This window comes from Orycteropus afer, unplaced genomic scaffold, assembly GCF_000298275.1.
Source record: "Orycteropus afer afer isolate SDZICR_OR568_19922 unplaced genomic scaffold, OryAfe1.0 scaffold00041, whole genome shotgun sequence".
NCBI classification, from domain to species: domain Eukaryota; kingdom Metazoa; phylum Chordata; class Mammalia; order Tubulidentata; family Orycteropodidae; genus Orycteropus; species Orycteropus afer.
The window spans coordinates 14659044-14680851 of record NW_006921628.1 but is presented as its reverse complement, the minus strand read 5'-3'; the positions used below and the strand labels follow the sequence as shown (position 1 = coordinate 14680851).

The following is a 21808-nucleotide window of genomic DNA, read 5'->3' as shown; positions in this document are numbered from 1 at the left end:
GAAGATCCACAGCACAGAAGTTCAGCCAATTCAAACTCTTAATTTCAAAAGCACACCCCTCTCCTTTGAAACATGGTCAAGAGAAAGTAAGAACAAATAACCTGGACTCATACTCAAGTAGTATTAGAATGCATAAAAATATTCTATTTCACATGTGCTACATTCCCTCATTTATGTTCTCTACAGCACCTTAGCTCATTCATTCAAACAAATAGATGTGACATATGTGTAAGATACTAGCTAGTATACTAAATGGTTTGTAATCAAAAGTCACATTTGTATAAGCCATGAGAAAGCTGTTATATACCCTCATTGTCTTGTTTTCTGAAAGAGACCCCAGGTTAGAGCCTTACTTTTATTTGTATTGTTGTTTAGGTGAAAGTTTACAGAACAAACTAGTTTCCATTCAACAATTTATACAGATTTTGTTCTGTGACATTGGGTGCAACCCCCAAATGTAACAGCACTCTTTCCACTTCCTCCTCGGGTTCCCTGTTACCATTCTGTGATCACCATCTTCTTTCCTATACCTTCCTGCCTCCTGAGCTTTGTTTTTGGATCAATGTTGCCTTTTGGTCTTGTATGGTTGACTATTCTGACAAACACCTTCCTCTCTGGTGTTACTATTCAGTTGAAAATTGATCCCTGGAGGTCGGCCCACTTCCAGGCTTGAGGGATATGTAAGGGCCACAGTCTTGGGGGTCCACCATTCTCTGTCAGATCAGTAAGTCTGTCCTTTCTATGATCTCAAATTATGATCTCCATTCATTTTCTCCCTCTCTGTCCAGGATCTTCTACTGTGATCCTGATCAGAGCAGTTCATAATGGTAGCTGGGTACCATCTAGTTCTTCTGGTCTCAGCATAATGGAGGCTGTGGTTCGCATGGTCGTTTAGTCCTTTGGACTAATTGTTTCCTTGAGTCTTTGGCTTCATTCTTCTTTGCTCCAGATAGAGAGACACCAAGAGTTGCATCTTAGAAGTTCACTCAGTCTCCAAAAAGATAGGAACTAGACTAATGACAAACTTCTAAAACAAAATAGTTTTAAAACTTCTCTTTATTAAAAAAAAAAAAAAAAAAAAACATTAAGTGCAAGTAAAGGAACTCCGCTCCTATAAATCTTTTTTTTATTGCACTCAAAAGGCAGGTTTTTTTCCCCCAACTTCTGAAAAATATACAGCATGCTTTCAAATAGTGGCACACTCAATTAAGGTATAACATGATGTAAAACTAACTGTTTCTTATATCAATTAAATATGCTATAGCTACCTTTATTGTGTGCTGGTCATATATTACAACAGGAATCGGCAAACATCCTGCAAAGGCCTAGACAGTAATTATTTTTGGCTTTGTGGGTCATACGGCCTCTGTTGAGACTATTCAACTCAGCCTGTGTAACCCAGAAAACAGCAATAGACACTATAAAGAAACACGGGAAAGATTGTATTCAAATAAAACTTTATTTATGGATACTGAAATCTGAATTTCATATCATCTACAAGTGTTGTGAAATATTACTGTCCATCTAATTTTTTCTCTTCAACCATTTAAATATGTGAAAGTAAGCAGCAGGGTTGTCATTCGGTGACCTCTATTTTGGAAGTTAAAATATTATAATTATACCAAACATATACTTTTAGTCCCAATGTCAAAACATGTAAGAATTAGTTCAGCAGTGTCTTAAACACTGTTGTTTACTCTCAGCCTGTTATTCATTCTATACATAACATTTTGCATCAGAAGGACAAAGGCAAAGCATTTTGAGTGCATCTGTTACATACACCAAGGGGCGCAGCATCTTATAAATATTTGATTTTACCTAAATCATTTATGTCTCTGTCAGGGGTCATTTTACTTGTTTTATATGAATAATTAAAAGCATAATTAGGAAACTGTGCAATCTGAAACATTAATCTCATTTTTCATTTTACAGAATTTCTCACTAGAACACACAGCATGACCCATGCACATATTCCCTTTCCGAAAATGCTTGTATTTTTGTTTACATATAAAACAGGAAAGAAGAACTTTCCCAGCAACTGTGTACTAATGTTCTGATGACTGCAGACAGCACTGCTGTTTCAAAACAGAATGCACCTAAGATGGTAACCATAGAGGGCAGAATATCTCGAGAACGTGAGCGCAAGACAAAGCCAGACCTGGGATGGAATCCCGCTCTGCCGCTCTCAACAGTGATGTGGCCCTAAACAGGTTACCTGACTTCCATGTGCCTCAGTTTCCAGTCCTGTTTAAATGGAAATGAAAACAGACTCTACTTTGTGAGGCTACTTGGACTTCTGAATGAAACCGCAAATAGAAATCACTTAACACAGTACCAGAACCTGGCAAGTACTCAGTCAATGGCTACTAATCTCCAACTCATTTCTAGTGACAGGACAGTGTGTGTGTGTAACACAGAAGAACAATCATACAGGTATAAACTCTGCATTTTCAGGTACAGCACCATTTTAAAGCAAATCTTGTCATTCAAAAAAACAGTAAGTGTCATTAGATAGTGACAATGGCAAGGGCAAGTGTGGCCTAAAAGCCACAGGTGAGTAAGATCTTATTTCCTTTTCTTGACTATTTCAGTATTTCACTCCTTTGATTACATCAAGGAAAGAAAGTCTTTATTTAGTGCCACACTTCCCTGATACTAATTCATTTGCCCTTTTACCCAAGAGTAAACATTAAGCTAGAATTTATTAACTTTGATAACTTTGATTTACATTCACAGACTATATATATTTTTTTCCAACAGTAAATCAATTTCTGTCATATTGCACTAGTTTTTCAATTTATGGTGTTGATAGAAAGTATACTTTTAAAATCAACTCATTTAATTAAAATAAAGTGAGCCAATTGGAAAAAAAAAAAGACTAAGTGAATAAATAATACTAGAATGTTGTTGTTAGGTGCTGTGTTACACTGGGTTCTCTAGAGAAGCAAAACCAGTAAACTTTATATATATAGAGAGAGAGAGAGAAGGAGAAATTTATCTTAGGAAAATGGCTCATACACTTATAGAAGTCCCAAGTTCTTGGATCAAACGTCAAGCTGGAGGCTTTTCCCAATTCACACAGCTGCAGGGGATGACAAGCTCAAGGTTGGAAGGCAGTATACTGGCTGTTGACTCCAATGAATGATGAATCCAAGATCTTGAGGCTGAATGGTGGATCGTTTGCTCACAGACAGTTGTAGGCAGCACAACAGGATTCTGATCCACAGAAGAATGTCTCTTTTCCTAGGATGTCCATAAATACATTGTAAGCAGGTCACACCCCCAGGGAAATTCCTTTTCAACAGATTGGCTGCTTCAAACATATACATCTGATCCCATCACAACTACTTAAAGCACACAGAATTATGGTCCAGCCAAGTTGACACACAGCTCCGACTATCAGGTGCCATTGAGTCAGTTTCAACTCGCAGCAACCATATGTACAACAAAGCAAAACACTGTCCAGTCCTGTGCCATCCTCACAATCCTTGCCATGCTTGAGCCATCACTGCAGCACCTGTGTGAATCCATCTCATTGAGGGTCCTTCCCTTTTTCATTGACCCTCTACTTTACCCAGCATGATACCATTCTCTAGGGACTGGTCCCTTTCTCATAGCATGACCAAAGCACAAGGGGCTAAGTCTGGCCAACCTTGCTACTAAGGAGCATTCCAGCCGTACTTCTTCTAAGACAGATTTCTTTGATCTTCTAGCAGTCCATAAAACCAAAACCAAACTCATCATCGTCAAGTCAGAGCCAACACATAATGATCCCTCCTTAGGTTTCCAAGGTGATATCACTACAGAAGTAGATTGCCCAATTTTCCTTCTCAGGAGTGGCTGGTGGGTGTGAATCGCCAGCCTTCTGGTTAGTAGTCAAATTCCTTAGGCACTATGCCACCAGAGCAGTCCACAAAATAATCAATATTCTTCACCAACACCACAATTCAAATGAATCAATTTTTCCATTTTCTTTATTAGTTGTCCAGCTGTCACGTGCATAAGAGGCTACTGAAAAGACAATGGCTTGGGTCAGTTGCACCTTAGTCCTCAAAGTGACATCTTTGCTCTTCAACATTTTAAAGAGGTCCTTTGCAGCAGATTTGCCCAGTGCAATATGTCATCTGAATTCTTGATGGCTTCTTCCACAGGTGTTGATTGGATCCAAGTAAAATGAAATCCCTGACAACTTCAATTATTTCTCCATTCATCATTATTCTACAGTACCAGAATAATAAATAAATAAATAATGCATTCTAATTCAAAATTAAACCAACAGAAGCAACAACTGAATCTAGATAAGGTGAAGATTAGGAAGGTAATAAGCAAAGAACCGAAGATTAGAAAACAAGACGATATGTGGAGGAAGCAGGAAATTCATTTGTCAATGGCAGTATTTCTAAAATTACCCTTTTGCTCTTTAAACTACTACTATGGATTGTGAGGAAATCAAAGCAGAATGTTAGAGGCAGTAGAAAAGTAGAGAGCCTTCAAGTTGAGATTTCTTTACCATGTGTCCAAGATCCATGGGCTTTGGGGTTTAGTGACATAAAAAGTCTAGAGAATGAGGAAGAGACATTGAGCAGCTTGTCTTCATCCCAAGAGAAATGGAAGCTCTTGATACATGTGAGAGTAAGAATGAGGAAGAAAGAGGGAGAGACAGACAGAGAGACTATTCTACTTTATAGACAAGGAGGAAGGAAACAGGTGGCCAGCAGAAACAAAAGCCAGGAGCTTACTGCAGGAAATCAGTAAAGAGAAGCTGAACATGTGGAGTAGGAGGAACCTTAACTACTGAAGGGACATCGTGCTGTGAGCTTTTTCTGCATCTCAGTTAATTCAGTATTAAACTGAGTAAGATGAACCAGGTGGACTAGTTGCCCCTTTAACCACCTGAAACACAACAAATAGGAGTGAAGCAGAGGGTTCCATGCCCTAAAAAAAGGAGGAGGACCTTACAAAAATAAACTTCCAAATTCAAAACACTGGTAAATTAGCCTTCTACCTGGAAACTAGTTTCTATCACCTGAATGCAAAGGTTGTGAGGAAAACTAAAAAGAAATGACATTCAAAAGACAGAAAATAGACCCTGTAGTTTTATCAAGTAAAATGGAACCAACCCCACTGCCACTGAGTCAATTTTGACTCATAGTGACCCAATAGGACAGGATAAAACTGCCCAACAGAATTTCGAGGGCTGTAAATTTCTACATCCAGCAGAAAACCAGTGAAATCGCTCTGACTTGAATTCTGGCATTCAGAGAAGACTGAAGAGTAATGAAATGAATGAACCAAAGAATTGGAGCCTTTGAAATGTTGTTGTTGTTGTTGAAATAGGAGTATTTAAAAAATGAAGAGCCAAAGCATACTTTTTTACCCCTTTCTAATAGCTTTCGTGTTGATTCTAACTCATGACAATCCCATGTGTGTGTCGGAGTAGACCTGTGCTCCACAGGGTTTTCAATGGATGAGTTTTTGGAAGGTCACCAGGTCTTTCTTCTGAGGCACATCTAGTAGACTCTCATCTCCGACTTTCTGGTTAACAGCCAAGCTCACTAATTGAGATTTAGCATGCCCCAAAACAATGAACTTTTCTTTTTAAATGAAACCTAATTTACCTTTTTGTGCAACCTTGAGCTAATGAAAGATGTCCTACATTAGTACAAAGTTGGGGTTGCATATACCCAATGTAAATGATGCTGAACATCCAGATGTTTCCAAACATCTGTCTACTTGGCTGCAATTTTTCTTTTAATCAGAAAGCTTGGTAGCTTCTTTGTAAGGGAAATGACTAATTCATTAGTGATACAAACAATACTCAGAGCTAAAAATAAACCATTATCTTGGAATGATGGCCCTACCCTGGTCTACTTTCAGTCCCTCACATTTGTATCTATTCAGGATCTTTTCTACCATTCACTTGTTAGTTTGCCACATTATGGTGACTTGTGTGCTGCTATGATGCTGAAAACCGTGCCACCAGTATTTCAAATACCAGCAAGTTCACCCATTATAGACAGGTTTCAGTAGAGTTTGTAGACTACAAATAGGAAAACAGTTAACGAAAATCCTATGCATCACACAATATTGTCTGAGACTTTAACTCACTTACTTTCAACCCATCATTAGGAAGAACCAATTGCTGGAGAAGAACGTTATGTATGGTAAAGTGGAGGGCCAGTAAAGGTGATGGAAACCCTCAATGAAATGGATTGACACAATAGACTCAAACATACCAATGACTACGTTTCAGTCTGTTATACATGGGGGGGTCGTCACCTTGAGTCAGAGCTGACTTGACAGCAACTAACAACTACTAAGAACCATTCAGAATTGAGGTGAAAGAGTGGAATATTAGAATAAAAATAAAGGTAATGGTTTGTTATCAAGCAAATGTGGAAACCCCAAGAAAATATACTTGGGAAATTGTTTGTGTATTTCACGTATCCAGGCCCTTCCAATTCAACATTATCAGGGATAAGAGAGGTTTTATTGAAATGAGAAAATGCTCAGGTTATCACTAAGGTTACCACTCAGGTTAACACTAAGTTCTCTATTCCATATATGTAATAAATAAAGTGATCACCTTTAAGGAAGGAAGGAAGGGGCACCAGTGCTAGGGACAAGGGGGAAAAACAGATGCAAAACAGGCTGACAGACAGAGACATGACCCAGGTGAGAGTAAATCCACAGAGGAGACATGAGGGGGAAAGACGCAGGGAATGAAAGAGCAAAAAGTACAAGCTCAAAGAGATACAAGGAGAAAGACTTATCTAGAGTACCAAACAAACAAAATAGAAAGACCAAACTGAATGGTATGAAGATAAATATATACACAGATTTCCTAGACGTTTTCTTTCCAATCTCATGATTACTAAAGGCTTGTATATACATGTAATTTTTGGACAACCATGCTAGTACCACAGAATCACATTTGGAGTGGGGGCTAAGTGTTAATTAAAGTCCATGAATTTAGGAGGAAATCAAACATCAGAAAGTAAGTCACTGAAAAGCTCTTTAAAAACAAGCCAGTTGTCAATGTCATGAGACAAAGTATATGTGAACTGCTGTATGAAAAGTGAATTTACTCTGTAAATCTTCACCCAAATCCTAATAAAAAAAAAAATAATAATAATAATAAAATAAAAAATAAAAATAAAAACAAGCCAGTTGCCTTTACGTCAACCCAGACTCCTGGTGACCCAGTATGTGTCACAGGAGCACTGTGGTAAGGCTTTCAACAGCTGAATTGTCAGAACTAGGTTGCTTCCATGAGGAACCAAACTGTCATCCTTGTGGTTAGCAGCCAAGTATGCACTTACATTACCCAGAGACTCTTTAAGGTGCACATAACGTCAGGTTGATGATGACTCTAGGTAAGGCTCTTCATTAGTTTCTGTATCAGCCTGAGACCAGAGCAGTGATTCCACAAGGCATTGCAGAGGCAGTAATTAGCTTCAGGGCTTTGAACCAGTTCATTCTAGTTTGACACCTTGCAGAAAATTTTCATTTTCACCCCAGATATACTCAATCCCCAGGTGCATACCTAAGAATCTTCTGGGTATTTTTAGGAATCACCTGGGGAAACTTGTTAAAATGGAGAATCTAATTCAGTTTATCTGGGATTGTGATGGTTGTTGTTGGGAGCTCTGGTGGCACAGTGCCTAAGACATTTGATTGCTAACCAGAAGGCTGGCAGTTCAAACCCACCAGCCACTCCTCAGAAGGAAGGTTGAGCAATCTACTTCCATAGTGATATTGCCTCGCAAACCCAAGGAGGACGGCAGTGAGTTTGTTTTTTGGTTTGGTGGTGGTTGTTAGGTGCGGTAGAGTCAGCTCCGACTCATAGTGACCGTATGTACAACAGAAGGCAACAATGCCTTATCCCATGTCATCCTCAAAATCCTTGCTATACTTGAGTTCACTGTTGCTTCCACTGTGTCAATCTATTTTGTTGAGGGCCTTCCCCTTTATCAACGACCCTCCACTTTACCAAGAATGACATCCTTCTCCAGGGAATGGTCCCTTCTGACCATCGGACCAAAGCAGGTAGACAAAGCATGGCCATTCTCACTTCCAAGGAGCATTCCAGCTGCACTTTGTCCATGAGAGATTTGTTTGTTCTTCTGGCAGTCCATGATATTGTCAGTATTCTACGGCAACACCATAATTCCAAAGCATGAACTCTCTTTTGATCTTCCTTATTCATTGTCCAGCTTTCACATGCATATGAGGCGACTGAAAATACCATGGCTTGGGTTGGGTGCACCTTAGTCTTCAAAGTGGTAGCTTTGCTCTTCAGCACTTTAATGAGATCTTTCGCAGCAGATCTGCTCAGTGCAATACGAGGTCTGATTTCCTAACTGCTGCTTCCATGAGTGTTGATGGTGGATCCAGTATCTAGGGTGGACATGCAAATTATCTACAGGGGGTCAGACTGATTTGAAGCCCTGTTGGACTGTGAACTGTCATGAACAACAGAATGTAGGGTATCTTTCAAAACAGATGTTTGTTTGGACCTGGGCCTTTACTCTGTGTTCTAGGGGATAAGTAGAACCAGGTCTTCCTCTGACACCTACTCTAGATCACACTCTCAGGGAACTGGCTCAGAAACAGTGAATTGATTCCTGGCCTACTTACCTGCACTTACTTTCATGGCCATTTATCACCTCTTATTAATTTAACAAATGCTTTCTTGAATGTATCTGTGCCAGGCAGTGTGGCATATGTAGAAAACAGGAAAGAATAAAGGCAAAGAAAAAATATGATAAACCAATATAAAATGGGCAAATGGAACTAGCCTAATGTGCATTATGGCAGACACATTCACTATTTGTCCTTCATATGGGAAACAGGAAAAAGCAATAAAGAAAACAGAAAGCCAAATAGTTAAAATTCACAGGAGACCATGACTTATTAACATACATCAGAAGCAGCCATCTAGTCTTAAATTCTGATCATTTAAGCTAGAAGCTAATGCTAGGAGCAGCAAGATTATCTTGAAATGTTCTTGATGAATGCATTATCTTCTCATTCTACAAAAATGAAAGAAAGGGAAGTAACTTTAGATGAAATCAAATGAGAACTGGCACAATAGACAGTTATGGCTCCTCAAGAAGAAATAGAGAGATGCAATCTGTCTTGTGAAGATATTTTAGACAACTTTTGAGAAGTGGGGTGGGTACAACCAAGTCACTCTATTGATTATGCTGAAATGGATATATAGCACTCTCAGGGGGTTAAGGCAGATATGAACATTAAAACTGTTTTATGTGAAAGTTACTGTCTGTATGTAATAGGCCATTTTAAATATTAACTTTCTATATTCATATTTTAATATCTAAAAGACAGAGTCTATTTTACAGATAAGTGACTTGTAAATTTTCATCAGAAAAAATAAATACTCCCTCTTGGATTTATTTTCTAGAAGGAGAATGTTCGAAAAAAGATTTTGGGATGTGAAAAATACATGTTGCATAAAGATTAATGATTTAAGAAAAAGAAGTGCTTTCTTTTGTTCATCCAGGCCTGCAAGATGGATTAGAAAATGAATGGGAGCAGCAAAGACATACTTCGTGGCTTTTGTTCTTAGTTAATCAGAATTATTTATTTTTGTGATAATTATAGTCATGTACAGTTGTAGGTAACCATACAGAGAGTCCTCAGTATCCCTGTACCCAGTTTCTTCCATGGTACTACCTTACAAAACTACAGTATAATCATACGCCCCCCCCCCTTTGGTGCTAAATTGCAACAATCCAGGTTGCCTAGCAATACTGTAAGGTGTAGAAATTATCAAACTCTATCCTTAAATTAGCAGTGCAGCACCCTGCACCACATATATACTGTTCAGGTGAATTTATAGGATCCAGACATTCTACATAAAGCAACAAAATCCTCATTCCTTCAGCAAAGTAGAGAATTTACTAATTCATTTGGCATTTTAAGATCCACAGAGACCTTTTTATTTTTTAAGAGAAAAAAAATTGTGAGTTTTGTGCTTTAAACAAAAAAATCCCAAAAGTTGATTTGTGCCCCCAAGTTTCCAAATTACCATAGGATGAAACTCTTTTAAGAGTAAACACACAAACTCATGTTCTTGTTTCAGCTGTATATGGTTGGATGTCACTTTTTCAAAACCCCTCCCATACAGTCATCGTAGCGTATTTATGAGACATTGGCCCATCATTACATCATGAATTTTACAGTAACAAAGTACAGCTTAAGAAGTAATGAGGATTTATTTCTGCTTCTCAGAAAGCTGTGCTTCTTCTTAAATCCCTGAGACAGATGCACTCGTGTCTCAAAAATCGAGTGAACTTAGATATGCAACAAGTTGTGGATCACTCCAGGAAGCCAGCAGAGTGACAGAGATTGATAATCAGCTTCTAGAAGACCAAGGTCATGAATCAACTTGCATTGAGTGAACCCTGTATCCGTCTTAAACCTGTCACTGGTGATATGGAGCTGAAAGCTGTCACTGAAACTTGTTATCTTTGCAGAAGGCAGTCAAGCGTTGCAAGTCAAGTAGAAAACCATATCAGAGAGGCCAGAGAATTGCCTCTGGCAGGCTGCTGGGATGTGGTACTGAGGTGGCAACTGAACTCCAAACTCTCCTTACATCCAGTATGGCTAGCTCCTGTACACCAGATTCGACCGTCTAAAGAGTAATATTCCTATTGTGATTCTCTAAAGGACACTGACAAGTGAAATATAAAATAGCATCATCACTGGTGGACAAATTCTGGATTGTTAACAGTAAGCACACGATCTACAGGGGTAGGGATGAAAAGGCATGGATTTGTAACATTACTGATATCCAAGCTTTCTCCAGGCAGCTAGTCAAACGGATAAATCAAAGTATAAGAGAGGTAACCTGCTATAAGGGAGGAAGGAGAATTCTTGATAGGGACATTATGCAAAAAAGCCCAAAGCCAGGAGCCCTAGTAGTGAATAAGTGAGAAGCAATTTTATGAACAAGAGAGACCAACCTAAAGAAATCAAGCATGGATAATCTTGGACAATGTTGATTTGGAGAAAGAAAATGGATCCTGAAAGCTGCATGCACAGTCACTGAAGTTAAAACAAAAGGTAACTCTGACCCCCAGAGCATGAATGGGACAAAGGAAATGGTGGTAAAGTCATTTTAGCCCACCATGAAATTTTCAGATAGCCAAGGGTCCCAAAAAGATTTTGGGATGTGAAAAATACATGTTGCATAAAGATTAATGATTTAAGAAAAAGAAGTGCTTTCTTTTGTTCATCCAGGCCTGCAAGATGGATTAGAAAATGAATGGGAGCAGCAAAGACATACTTCGTGGCTTTTGTTCTTAGTTAATCAGAATTATTTATTTTTGTGATAATTATAGTTTCAGATAGCCAAGGGTCCCAAAAGGTCCCAAAACAGTGGGTTGCGGTAACACCCATGGCTGCAAAGGGTTGATTTTTGAAAAAAGAGAGAAAAAAATTTTAAAAGGCTAACATGAGGAACTGGTGGTTCAGTGGTAGAATTCTTGCCTTCCATTTGGAAGATCCAAGTTCGACTCCTGGCCAGTGCATCTCATTCACAGTCATCACCCATCATCAGTGAAGGCTGTACATATTACTGTGATGCTGAACAGATTTCTGCAGAGCTTCCAGACTAAGATGGACTAGCAAGAATGGCCTGGTGATTACCTTTGAATATCAGGCAATGAAAACCCTATGGATCACAATGGTCTGATCTGTAATCAATCGTGGGCATAGTGCAAGACAGGGCAGCACCTCCTTTTATTGTGCCAGGGTTGCCATGCATGTGGGACCAACTCCATGGCAGCTAACAGCAACAAAAAACGTTAGAAGTGGTTATAAGATATAAAACATATCTTTAGGCACTAAGAGAACCCCAGGCAGCACTAAAGAGAGATTTAATATAGCATTCTAGTATTTATTTTCAGATTAGGTGGTGGGCCTTCTCTTGTACTTAACATGTACAATCTAGATACTAAGAGTTGCACAACAGTAATTAATGGGAGGCAGCTCTGTGCATGAGCCATGGTGAAAAAACGATGCTTCGCATTCATAAATTAAGAAAACATGAGTGTTATAGGTAAAATGGAGCAGAAGGATCGATCCACTGGTCTCATACATAAATAGGTAAGATACTTTTCTCTTATGATACAATAAAAAAATATTAATGAAGCAAAATCTCAAGAGAAACAAGATTTTTATTTCCATTTGTGTGTTTGGAACAGTCCAATCAAACCTTTGGCAATGATAGAATGTTGTCTATCTGCACTGCCCAATATGGTAGCCTTGCATGTGGCTGTTGAGCACTTGAAATGTCTCTAGTGCAACCAAGAAACTGAAGTTTTAATTTAAATTAATTAAAATTTAAATTAAAACAGCCACAAGAGGCTTAGAGGCCACTATATTGGACAACACAGGTATCTGAAAATCTGGCTTGTATCTGGATAACCTGGTTAGTAATCAAAGGGCAAACTCCTCCTCCATCAATGCAGTAGCAGTAGCAATAACAACAATCTAAAACACATATATAGTGTGAAGTGACAGAACTATTCGATCCAATTTAGGTACTGATTCATTTAATCATAATAATCCTATGAGGTTTAGACTATTGTATTATCCACACTGTGTGTGTGTATGTATGTATTTATGTATTTATTTATTTTTCCCCTTTAAATAAATTAACCTAAGCACTGAGTGATTAAGTAATTTGGCCAAAGTCACTCAGTAAGTCAAGAAGCTGCTTTGCAAACCGAGGGCCAATTTCCAAGCTCTTGCTCAGCTTTAAGTTTTCCATAGTTACATGTACTCTTTAAGGAGCAAGTCATGGTTAGGGTTACCAGTGACATCAAGAAATGTTTCATATTGATCTGCAGACAGGTAAAGAAAAGATAGTCTACCTGTTTTCCCTGTGTTTTTCATCCAGGTTTTGTTAGAGGACTCATTGTCGAAGCCATCGAGCTGCAGTTCCTGGTACTCTCCGCCGACACGTGCATGCTGGTCTAAAATGTCTATAGGAGACTGGTGATGGCCCCCACAGCTGACGCTGGATGTGACCCAGTGCTCAGGACCATAGGTACCTGTTAAGAGAAAACAACACTTCAATCCTGATGCAAGGGTAGAGATGGAACCAGTAAGACTGCAAAAGCCAAGCACTGTGTGTCTCAAGATACATTTTCTACATTTCTAATCTCTTTCCACGCCGAAGAGATTAGAGTATTGAAAACTAAGGCTCAAAAGCCATATGCTTGATATGGCAAGGAGATGTGGGAAAAGATATGTTACTTAAGATAGTTTTGCTTCTTGATTTGCAATCAAACATTTGCTATCTTCATCTTTAATCAGATTAAGGGAGTTGCCCAGAAGGGCTGTCAGAGTTGTTCATGTTTTAAAAAATCTTAGTAAGTGCTCTAAAATTAGCAGAGCATTTATTGACAAGAAAACACCTTGACCAATCTAGCACATTTTGCTACTGTGAGCAGCATCCTAAACAAAATGTTTCCTCTTCATGCATAGAGTTTGAGAACAGGAAAAGAAAAAAAAAATAAATAAAACTTAAATGCAACTGAAAACTGGCTGACAGTCATTACCAATATTGTAGGAATTAAGGCATGTTTTTCTCCTTCAGAAAAGAAAGGATTCTCAATGTGGCCAGAGCTTACACACCTGCATTTTAAGGTACTCACATCTCTTCCTCCCTCCCAACTCGCATAGGAGATGGGGGAGGAAGTTTCTTTCAGACTCAGTCAGCGTTCATATAAATAAAGATTTTATTGGGACATATGCCACAGACATAAAGGGAGAAAATGTGGCCATAAAGTATAATTCTAATGGGAGGTTAGACTATGGAGTAATGGGAAGAAGAGAACATGTTGCATCTGCCTCTCTGGCCATTTAGAAATGAAATACTAGGTAGGAAAAATCTATTAAGTTGATAACAAGGCCTGAGATTTTTCTGCATCCTAGCTTTAACTTTCTTGGCTTAAGAAAAAATAATCTTTATTAAGATAAATCCCCTTTTTGAGAATTAGATATAACATAATAAGTCTAAGTTTAACACTTTTAGAAGATAAAACTGAGATTTTCCTCCCAATCGATACAATTTAGGGTGCTCATGTTAGTGTGTGTATTATGTATGTATGTGTGTATATGTATACACACACACACACAAATATATATGCGTGTGTATATATAACTCCTAGATTTTTCACCTTTCAGTATCTTCACAGATCAAGAGAAGGGAATGAATGGCCAAAGTGCTTTTAGGACACCATCCCACCTGCCCAACCAATATGCTCATGCCCTCACTTTGTACCCAGCCTTGCATAGTGAAGAACAAAATGACACCTTAACATAAATCTCCCTACTACTGAAGAGAGTCCACCTCAGTTTTTATTACTGCCACCCAGCACTCTGTCATTATATTCCCCATTCTGATCTTCTCATTTCTTTTATTTCACCATTCACAGCAGATATAAACAAGGCTACCACGAGAAAAGGGGACAATCACACACAATCTTCTCAGTCACGGTAATGGAAGCTTCATGGCTGTAAGAATAATTGATGCAGCTCCCTAAAATTGATTCATATCCTTGCTATCTGGGAAACAACTTAGCCTCGCTCTCAGTCTGTGTCATTTTCCCTAATCCTGACTCCAAATAGTACAATAAAAAAGACTATCAGAAAGAACATGTTCACTGATAGGCAAACATCTGGAAACCTTAGAGCACCTTCAAAAATCATTTACAAGTGCCATAATACTTTTAGAAAAGTTAAAAATCACAACTTTCTTAACCATGGAACTCCAACTAAATTAGGAAAAGTCAATGATTCCTCAATCATACTGTTTTACCTCCTGGTCAAACTCACTAAGACTGTGATGTGTCCTGAAAAAAGAGAGCACATATTTGCACGCAATGATCTACCTGATTCTGACCAAATTTTATTTTCATTTTATATCTCTGTATGTGAAGAAAAAAGAGGAAGAAGGGACACCATAAGTAGCTCTAATTTCCTGTCTACTATTGAAATTCAATACCAGATGCCAAAGGAATCCACCAAAGAAACTAAATACAATGAGAGTTGGTATATTTGATGATGACCAAAATATAAAATGTGGTTAGCCACAACTGGACTTGTATCCTCTAATTATGGAAACTAGCTCTGGTAGCATAGTGCCTAAGGCACTTGACTGCTCACCAGAAGGCTGGCAGTTCAAACCCACCAGCCACTCCTCGGAAGGAAGGTTGGGCAATCTACTTCCATGGTGATACTGCCTCAGAAACTCAAGAGGGGTCACTATGAATGAGATCCGACTTGACGGTGGTGAGACTGTACATATACACAAAACCAGTTCACTAAGTACTGTCAAGCTGGCTCTGCCTCACAGCAACCCTGTGTATGTCAGGGTAGAAGTTTGTGCCACCAGGTTTACAATGGCTGAGTTTTTCATAGTTGACTGCCAAGGCTTTCTTCTGAGGTACCTCTGGGTGGATTCAAACCCCCAACCTTTTCGTTGGACCTGTTAGGAACTCATCAGTCCAATAAAACCACATTCAATAGAAAAAAAATTGCTACAGAACACAATACAGTAAGTCCTAACATGCAGGACCTTCAAAGATATAAGAATGCAAGCCATCATTTGTAAAAACACAAAACCTGGTAATTCTCTTCGTAATAATAATAATAATAAAATACACTGCAGTCTCTGGAAAGTACTTGCCATTCATTCTTATAACCTCCCAGACACTGGTGAAATATAATTTAGCACTTTATAAAAATATAATCAGGGTCCCTACCAGCGGGATTCATTTATTCACTGGTAACAATCTGAAGATTTAAGCCAACTACATGCTTGCTTTCGCACTTCCACCCAATATACGTTCACAAGTGCAATTTTAATTGAAACTGATCTTCCACTTCAGATTTTAAATTAATTCTTCTTTGGAGTGCTTCATGCTCCAGACACTCTTGCCTTGCAAAAACCCCCATGTCATTAGTGGAGGAAATAGAACACTTTTTCCAAGCTTGCAGGTATTGATTACCTATTCTCACATCAAAGCACCACTGCCATTCCACACTGTATAAATCTCTCTGGTGTTAAGACACTTTATAAAGGACTGAGAATTATATCATTAATCATTTGCAGTTGCCCAAGTCTCACAGTATTGAATGCTTTGTTTTTCAGAACTTTGAATAAATGCTTTTAAGTAAAAAACATGACACTAAATAAAGACTGTGCTTAACTTAAGCCTAGTTTTGGGAAAAAACAATCAGTAAGAAGTCTTCCTCTCTCAGGAATGACATTACCCATTTGAAGTAAGGAAGGCAAAGTCATGTACCGGTTAGTTTCCTTTTACTGATTCTTTCTTAGAATAAGCAGAATGCTTTCACATTTAGGCAGCAGACAACTCAGTCTGAACAGTTCACCAACTCTGACACACCAAGCTAACTGTGGTGCAGTGAATTACTCGTGTTCTTGCTATGTGCCGTTGAGTCAGACCCAACTCACAGCGACCTCTCCTTGGGTTTCCGAGGCAGTATCACTACAGAAGTTGATTGCCCAACCTTCCCTCCCGAGGAGTGGCTGGTGGGTTTCAATCGCCAGCCTTCTGGTTAGCAGTCAAGTGCCTTAGGCACTACGCTACCAGAGCTCCTAGATGACTGGGCAGCACTATGCAAATGTAAGGTGCTTGTGGCACACTAAGGAGATTGGATACCTTACTAAAAAAATATAAATAAGGTACACAACACCCCTGCGGAGGTGGGGCCATGGAAACAAGGTGTACAGAACTCTAATGTGGCAATCGGTCAATTTTGTTATTCCACTAGGCTTAAAACAAGCCTTCCCAGAAATGGAAAAGAGAGATCTCACTACCCTCAAGGCAGAAGAGCTGGGAATGGAGTGCACTCTTGGACTCGAGATCCCTGCACAGAGACGGTGGCAACAGAGGCAGTAGAACCAAAAGACCAGCAGGGGACAGAGACAGAGCTGAGGGCTTGCCACTCCTCAGGGTGAGAAAGCTGAGTGCCTTTAGAAGGCTTGCTGGCTGAGTAGGATGCACCTACCAGCAGTGCTTAAAGAGCTTTGCAACACTTGCCGGGAGCAGGGCAGAGGCCAGGCTGAGAGGTCAATGGGAAAAGAGAGGTGTGCCTGTGGGCAGAGCCAAGGGGAGGGTGTCCTGATGCAAGAATTGTATTCTGAACATTCCTGAATCTGAATTGCAACTTGCCGTTTCTGTAAAAAACCCATAATCCTGAGAATTTTCTCTGAGTTTGGTGTGGCCAATGCAACAAATTACGAACCAAGCAGAAAAGTAGTGAGTACCATGGAGGGACAGTTGGTATCAGAATTGGCTAAAAGGCTGGGGGTGGCAGCACATCTGACCACACAGGAATCAGCCCTGGGCTGGTGATGGTGATTCTGTCTCCCACTTGTGAAGTTAGAGGAGGTCGGAGGATGCCACTCCATATCTTTTTTTGCACTAATATACAAGGTTATGGTTCCAAAGGGGAGAGGTAGGGATGTAGTGGGAACTACAGGGCAATGTGGGCTATCAAAAAGTGATTTTCTATTTGACTGTTAGGAGTCTTGTAGGAATTAGATCCTGATGAAGACATATGGCCAACCTATAAGTACCAAGGCTTCCAGAGATTACACCCTTGGAAACCCTATGGGGGCAGTTCTACTCTGTCCAATAGGGCTGCTATGAGTCAGAATTGACTTGATGGGAGCAGCTTTTGTAACTGTCAAGGAAATTTAACAGAGTTTCTTCCTTATCTATGATGAAAAGGATTTCCTTTTTAAAGAATTCAATGAAGACATGTGGAATCACTAGGTGAAAGTTCTATCTCAGTTTAAATGTCCTTTCGTCAGGAAGGCTTTCTGTGACAAAGACACAGGGGTTATCTGGTCTCCTGACACAGGGTCCTTGGTTTCTCTCAGACCTCATCATTGCTATTGTAATTTACAGTTTCTTTCTTAATATTTGCCTTTCCCACTACACAGTAAATGCTACCAGAACAGACTCTTTCTGTCTTGCTCAACTCTCTACTCACATCCAGCACTGAGCCTTACATACATGCCCCTAATCTATACTTTTGGAGGTATAAGGAACTGGAAGAAAAGATTAAAAAGTGGGAGAATTATGCCTTCTAAAGGCACTATAGGTTTTCTGTGCTTTACTTTTATATATCCATCTACTGACTCCTTACTAAGTCTTCCTTACTTCCTTGGTGTCAAGAGTTAAGATATGTCAACTTTAAAAGTAAATAGTCCTTTTCCTCATTAACACATTAAAAACTAGTCTACACTGGGCAAGGTAGAAATAAGCTACAAATATGTGACCTGCATAAAAGAATCGGTATGCAAATTAAACAGCCCAACTAAGGGCAATGATTTTTTTTTTTAACTATTGCTTTCACAATGCCTTTTGTTCATCACAATTCTTTTTAAAGTTCTCTTCTTATTTCTATGCTTTAACAGACTTCTAAATAAGAAAGTTAACCAAGGAGGAAAATTAGTCTTGTCAATCAATCTACCATTGTACCCATTTAAACACCGAGTCAACACTCAGTGCCATGCATGGTGTTAAGAAATGGGTGCAGGGGAGCAGAGCTGCCCCAGTTCACTTGGGGCTCCCTTGGATAACTTCTTAAACTATCTATGGCTCAGCCTCCTAATCTGAGGAAAAAACAAATGGTGTCCATGCCAAAGGTGATTGTTAGGATGATCTGAAATGGTCCCCATAGTACTTAAAACAATGCCTGTAACACAATAAAAGCTCAGTAAGTGTTGGCTGCTATTATTAATGACATTGTTATTATATTGACACTCAAGTATAGTCACTTTTGAAGTACAGAGAAGTTTACAAAGCCCAGGTCATCTTCCATAGATATTTCCCACTTGGGAAGAGAGCAAAAGTCAAAATACAGTTGACACCTGTAAGAAGTGGAACTTAATCCCACTTTAAGATGGACTTATTGACTCACTTCCAAAGAATAAAGCATGGAAAGCAAAAACTAGTACCTTCATGGTGGAAAAGCCCAACAAACATTACCAAAACTAAGGGAGGAAGGTTATTATCATCAATGATGTCATGTGGCTATCATATTTCCCTGGGTATAGTATGATGAGAAGTGTACTTCAATTCTATGGTGCTCTTCCTAAAAATCTATAATCCTAGCCAATTGTGAAGAAAACATCAGAAAATCCAAAATTAAGGAACATTCTACAGAATTTTTGACCATTAGTTCTCAAAGCTATCAATGTCATGAAAAACAATGAAAGACTGAAAAAGTGTCATAGTATAGAGTAGAGTAAGGAGGCACATAATAATAAATACAATGCAGTGGTGCCCTATACTGACCAGGGGAACAAAAAATGGACATTAACAGAAAAACTTACGAGTCAGGAATAAAGTTTGGAGTTTAGTTAATAATTCTATTCCTATGCTGCTTTTCTAGTTGATCCTTATGAAAAGGGTCATCCTGTGGTTACTTTGGCAACAGGATAAAGAAATCCTTATGGAATTGCACAGAAGCCAAGTAAATAAAATCTCAGTTTTGTTAACTGGTTGAATTTTAACATCTAGATTTTCCTGGATTTACTGGTGTGTAGATGGGGGCATGTCTATGACACACAGATGGAACACTGATTTATGGGTAATCCTGAGATCGTTCTCATATCCTTTCTACATGAAAGGAATCTGCACATAGGAAACGAGTAGCTGGTTCTAAAAGAAAAAAGAGTGAGCTAATGGGTGGTATTTCATCATTAAGGTTATACAAAATCTTTTATAAAGTTTGAGAAAATCACCTTTAAAATTACAGTTAAGAAACAACATTATTAGCTTAATTTGTGGCTCATTTGTCCTTAACATAATCTACTTCTCCTCCCTTGGTGCAACATAAAAAGGCACTGCATTTTTCTCATTCTGATATGCTACAATGCAGTACACCAGCATCAGGAAGACATATTTCTAGACTAGAGTGAATAAATCACACATTGGAGATTAATCCCAACTGGCCAGTTTAAGGCAGACAGAATTCCCCAAGCAAAAATAATGACAAATACTGTAAAGCTGGGCTCACAAGTGAGACCCCACTTGATGTTCAGTGTTTCTTTTAAGTAGATTTAGCCCAGAGAACATGGCCAAAGTTCTGTGGGTGTGAATACATTAAAATACATGAGTTTTGAATGAAAAATTGTTACTCTGTACCAAATAAGTAAGTAAAAATTTAAGAGAAACATCCTAATGTTGTGTCCACCCCAGCAATATTACTTACAGGCCAAATAACATCAACAAAGCAAACTGGTCATCAAGAAGATTTTTCTAGAATTTACATAAACTGTCATTCAACATGATTTTCTGCTAAAAACTGACCTGAGAGCACAAGAGATAAAAGTGGTATTTTTAGAGCATATAAATCAGACTTTTGTCTAAAAGCAAAGAATTTCAAATGCCTTCCTATGATTCGTGTTCTGAACAACGGTTTCTTTCAACATGTAAAAGATTTTTTATTTTTTTTACACAAAATAAGCACACACCTTGAATTTATTTTACCACAATATATCCAAATAATGGTTCCTATTCGCTAATGAAAAGCCATTAAAAATAATGAATTCTGTCTAAATCTAATTAAAAACAAAACAAATATACATGTTATATGCTGCTACTAGTCAAATACGCTTATTAATGCCTTCCTCCAGAAACTTACATTAAAAGTATTAGCTGAATTGAGGCATATTACTCTGCATCGTGTTGCCCACTTTTAACCAACAGCAACAATTAAACAGTGTGCATATTCATTATTTTTACTTAGTATTATAATCAATGCTTTCTCCCCCAAATCTAATGCATATCTTTAAATTACTCCATTTTAAAATTAAAACATGTTATGGGATTCAGCTTTGAATTCTTTTGCATTCTCCAGCACTGGTAGCTTAATTACCTTTTGTGCATTAATTGTTGTATATATGAAAAATGGACAAAGTGCTACAGAGCATTCATCCTGGTGATCTCTACTGTCTTCATTTTCTTCATGTATAATTATACAGCCATTCAACTTTGTTGAAAGAAAAAGTCTAATTTTTAATTGAGTTGAGAAAATGTTAACTTACTTTCCAAATAATAAAATATGCTGGAAAATTTTTTATTTTTATATTTGGGGTATAAAAACTCCATCCCTCCATTTCACACCAGTGGTATATTTTAAGGTAAACAATGAATAACTGACAATGACAGAATATGAGAAATGGAAACTATTTTCTTCGTTTTTTAATGCCAAATATTGTATGTTTAATTTTCTACAGACCATAGCATAAATAATCACCCAAGGCGGAAAAAGGTCACATGGCATACTGGAAAGAAAGAACACTAAGCAAGGAGATTAACAATTTGAGTTCTACTTCATGGATAGCAAATAAACTGTAACTCACAGACTATGTCCAAATCACTCACAGATTGGATGATACTTATCAATGAAGCTGAGATCAATTAGTATTGTGTGTCGAGGGTGATGGAGTGGCAAGTGGCAACAGATATGCTCCATGTTTGTTAATTCTGGAAAGCAGAGTTGAATATAGCAGTGGCCACGTCTTATAACAAACACTTCAATTTCCTTTCACGCGAAAGAGAGTTATATCAGATCACCTCTAAAACCCTAAAGAGTTCTAAATTCTGTAAGAGGACTTCCTGCCCTCAAAAGATTTAACAGGCATCTAAGACATTTCTTGATAGTCTAGCTAACATCCAACACCAGTTGATATATATATATATATGTATATATATATATATATATA

The 21808-nt window shown here is 38.4% G+C and overlaps 1 protein-coding gene across 1 annotated transcript in view; it reads right to left on the bottom strand.

The window, feature by feature from the left end:
• The window catches only part of PTPRG (protein tyrosine phosphatase receptor type G), a 995540-nt gene that overhangs the window by 432958 nt on the left and 540774 nt on the right, over positions 1-21808 (bottom strand). The window contains exon 3 of the mRNA XM_007937293.2: positions 12906-13085. Coding sequence (XP_007935484.1) covers positions 12906-13085 — 180 coding nt within the window. The remainder of the gene's footprint in view (positions 1-12905; positions 13086-21808) is intronic.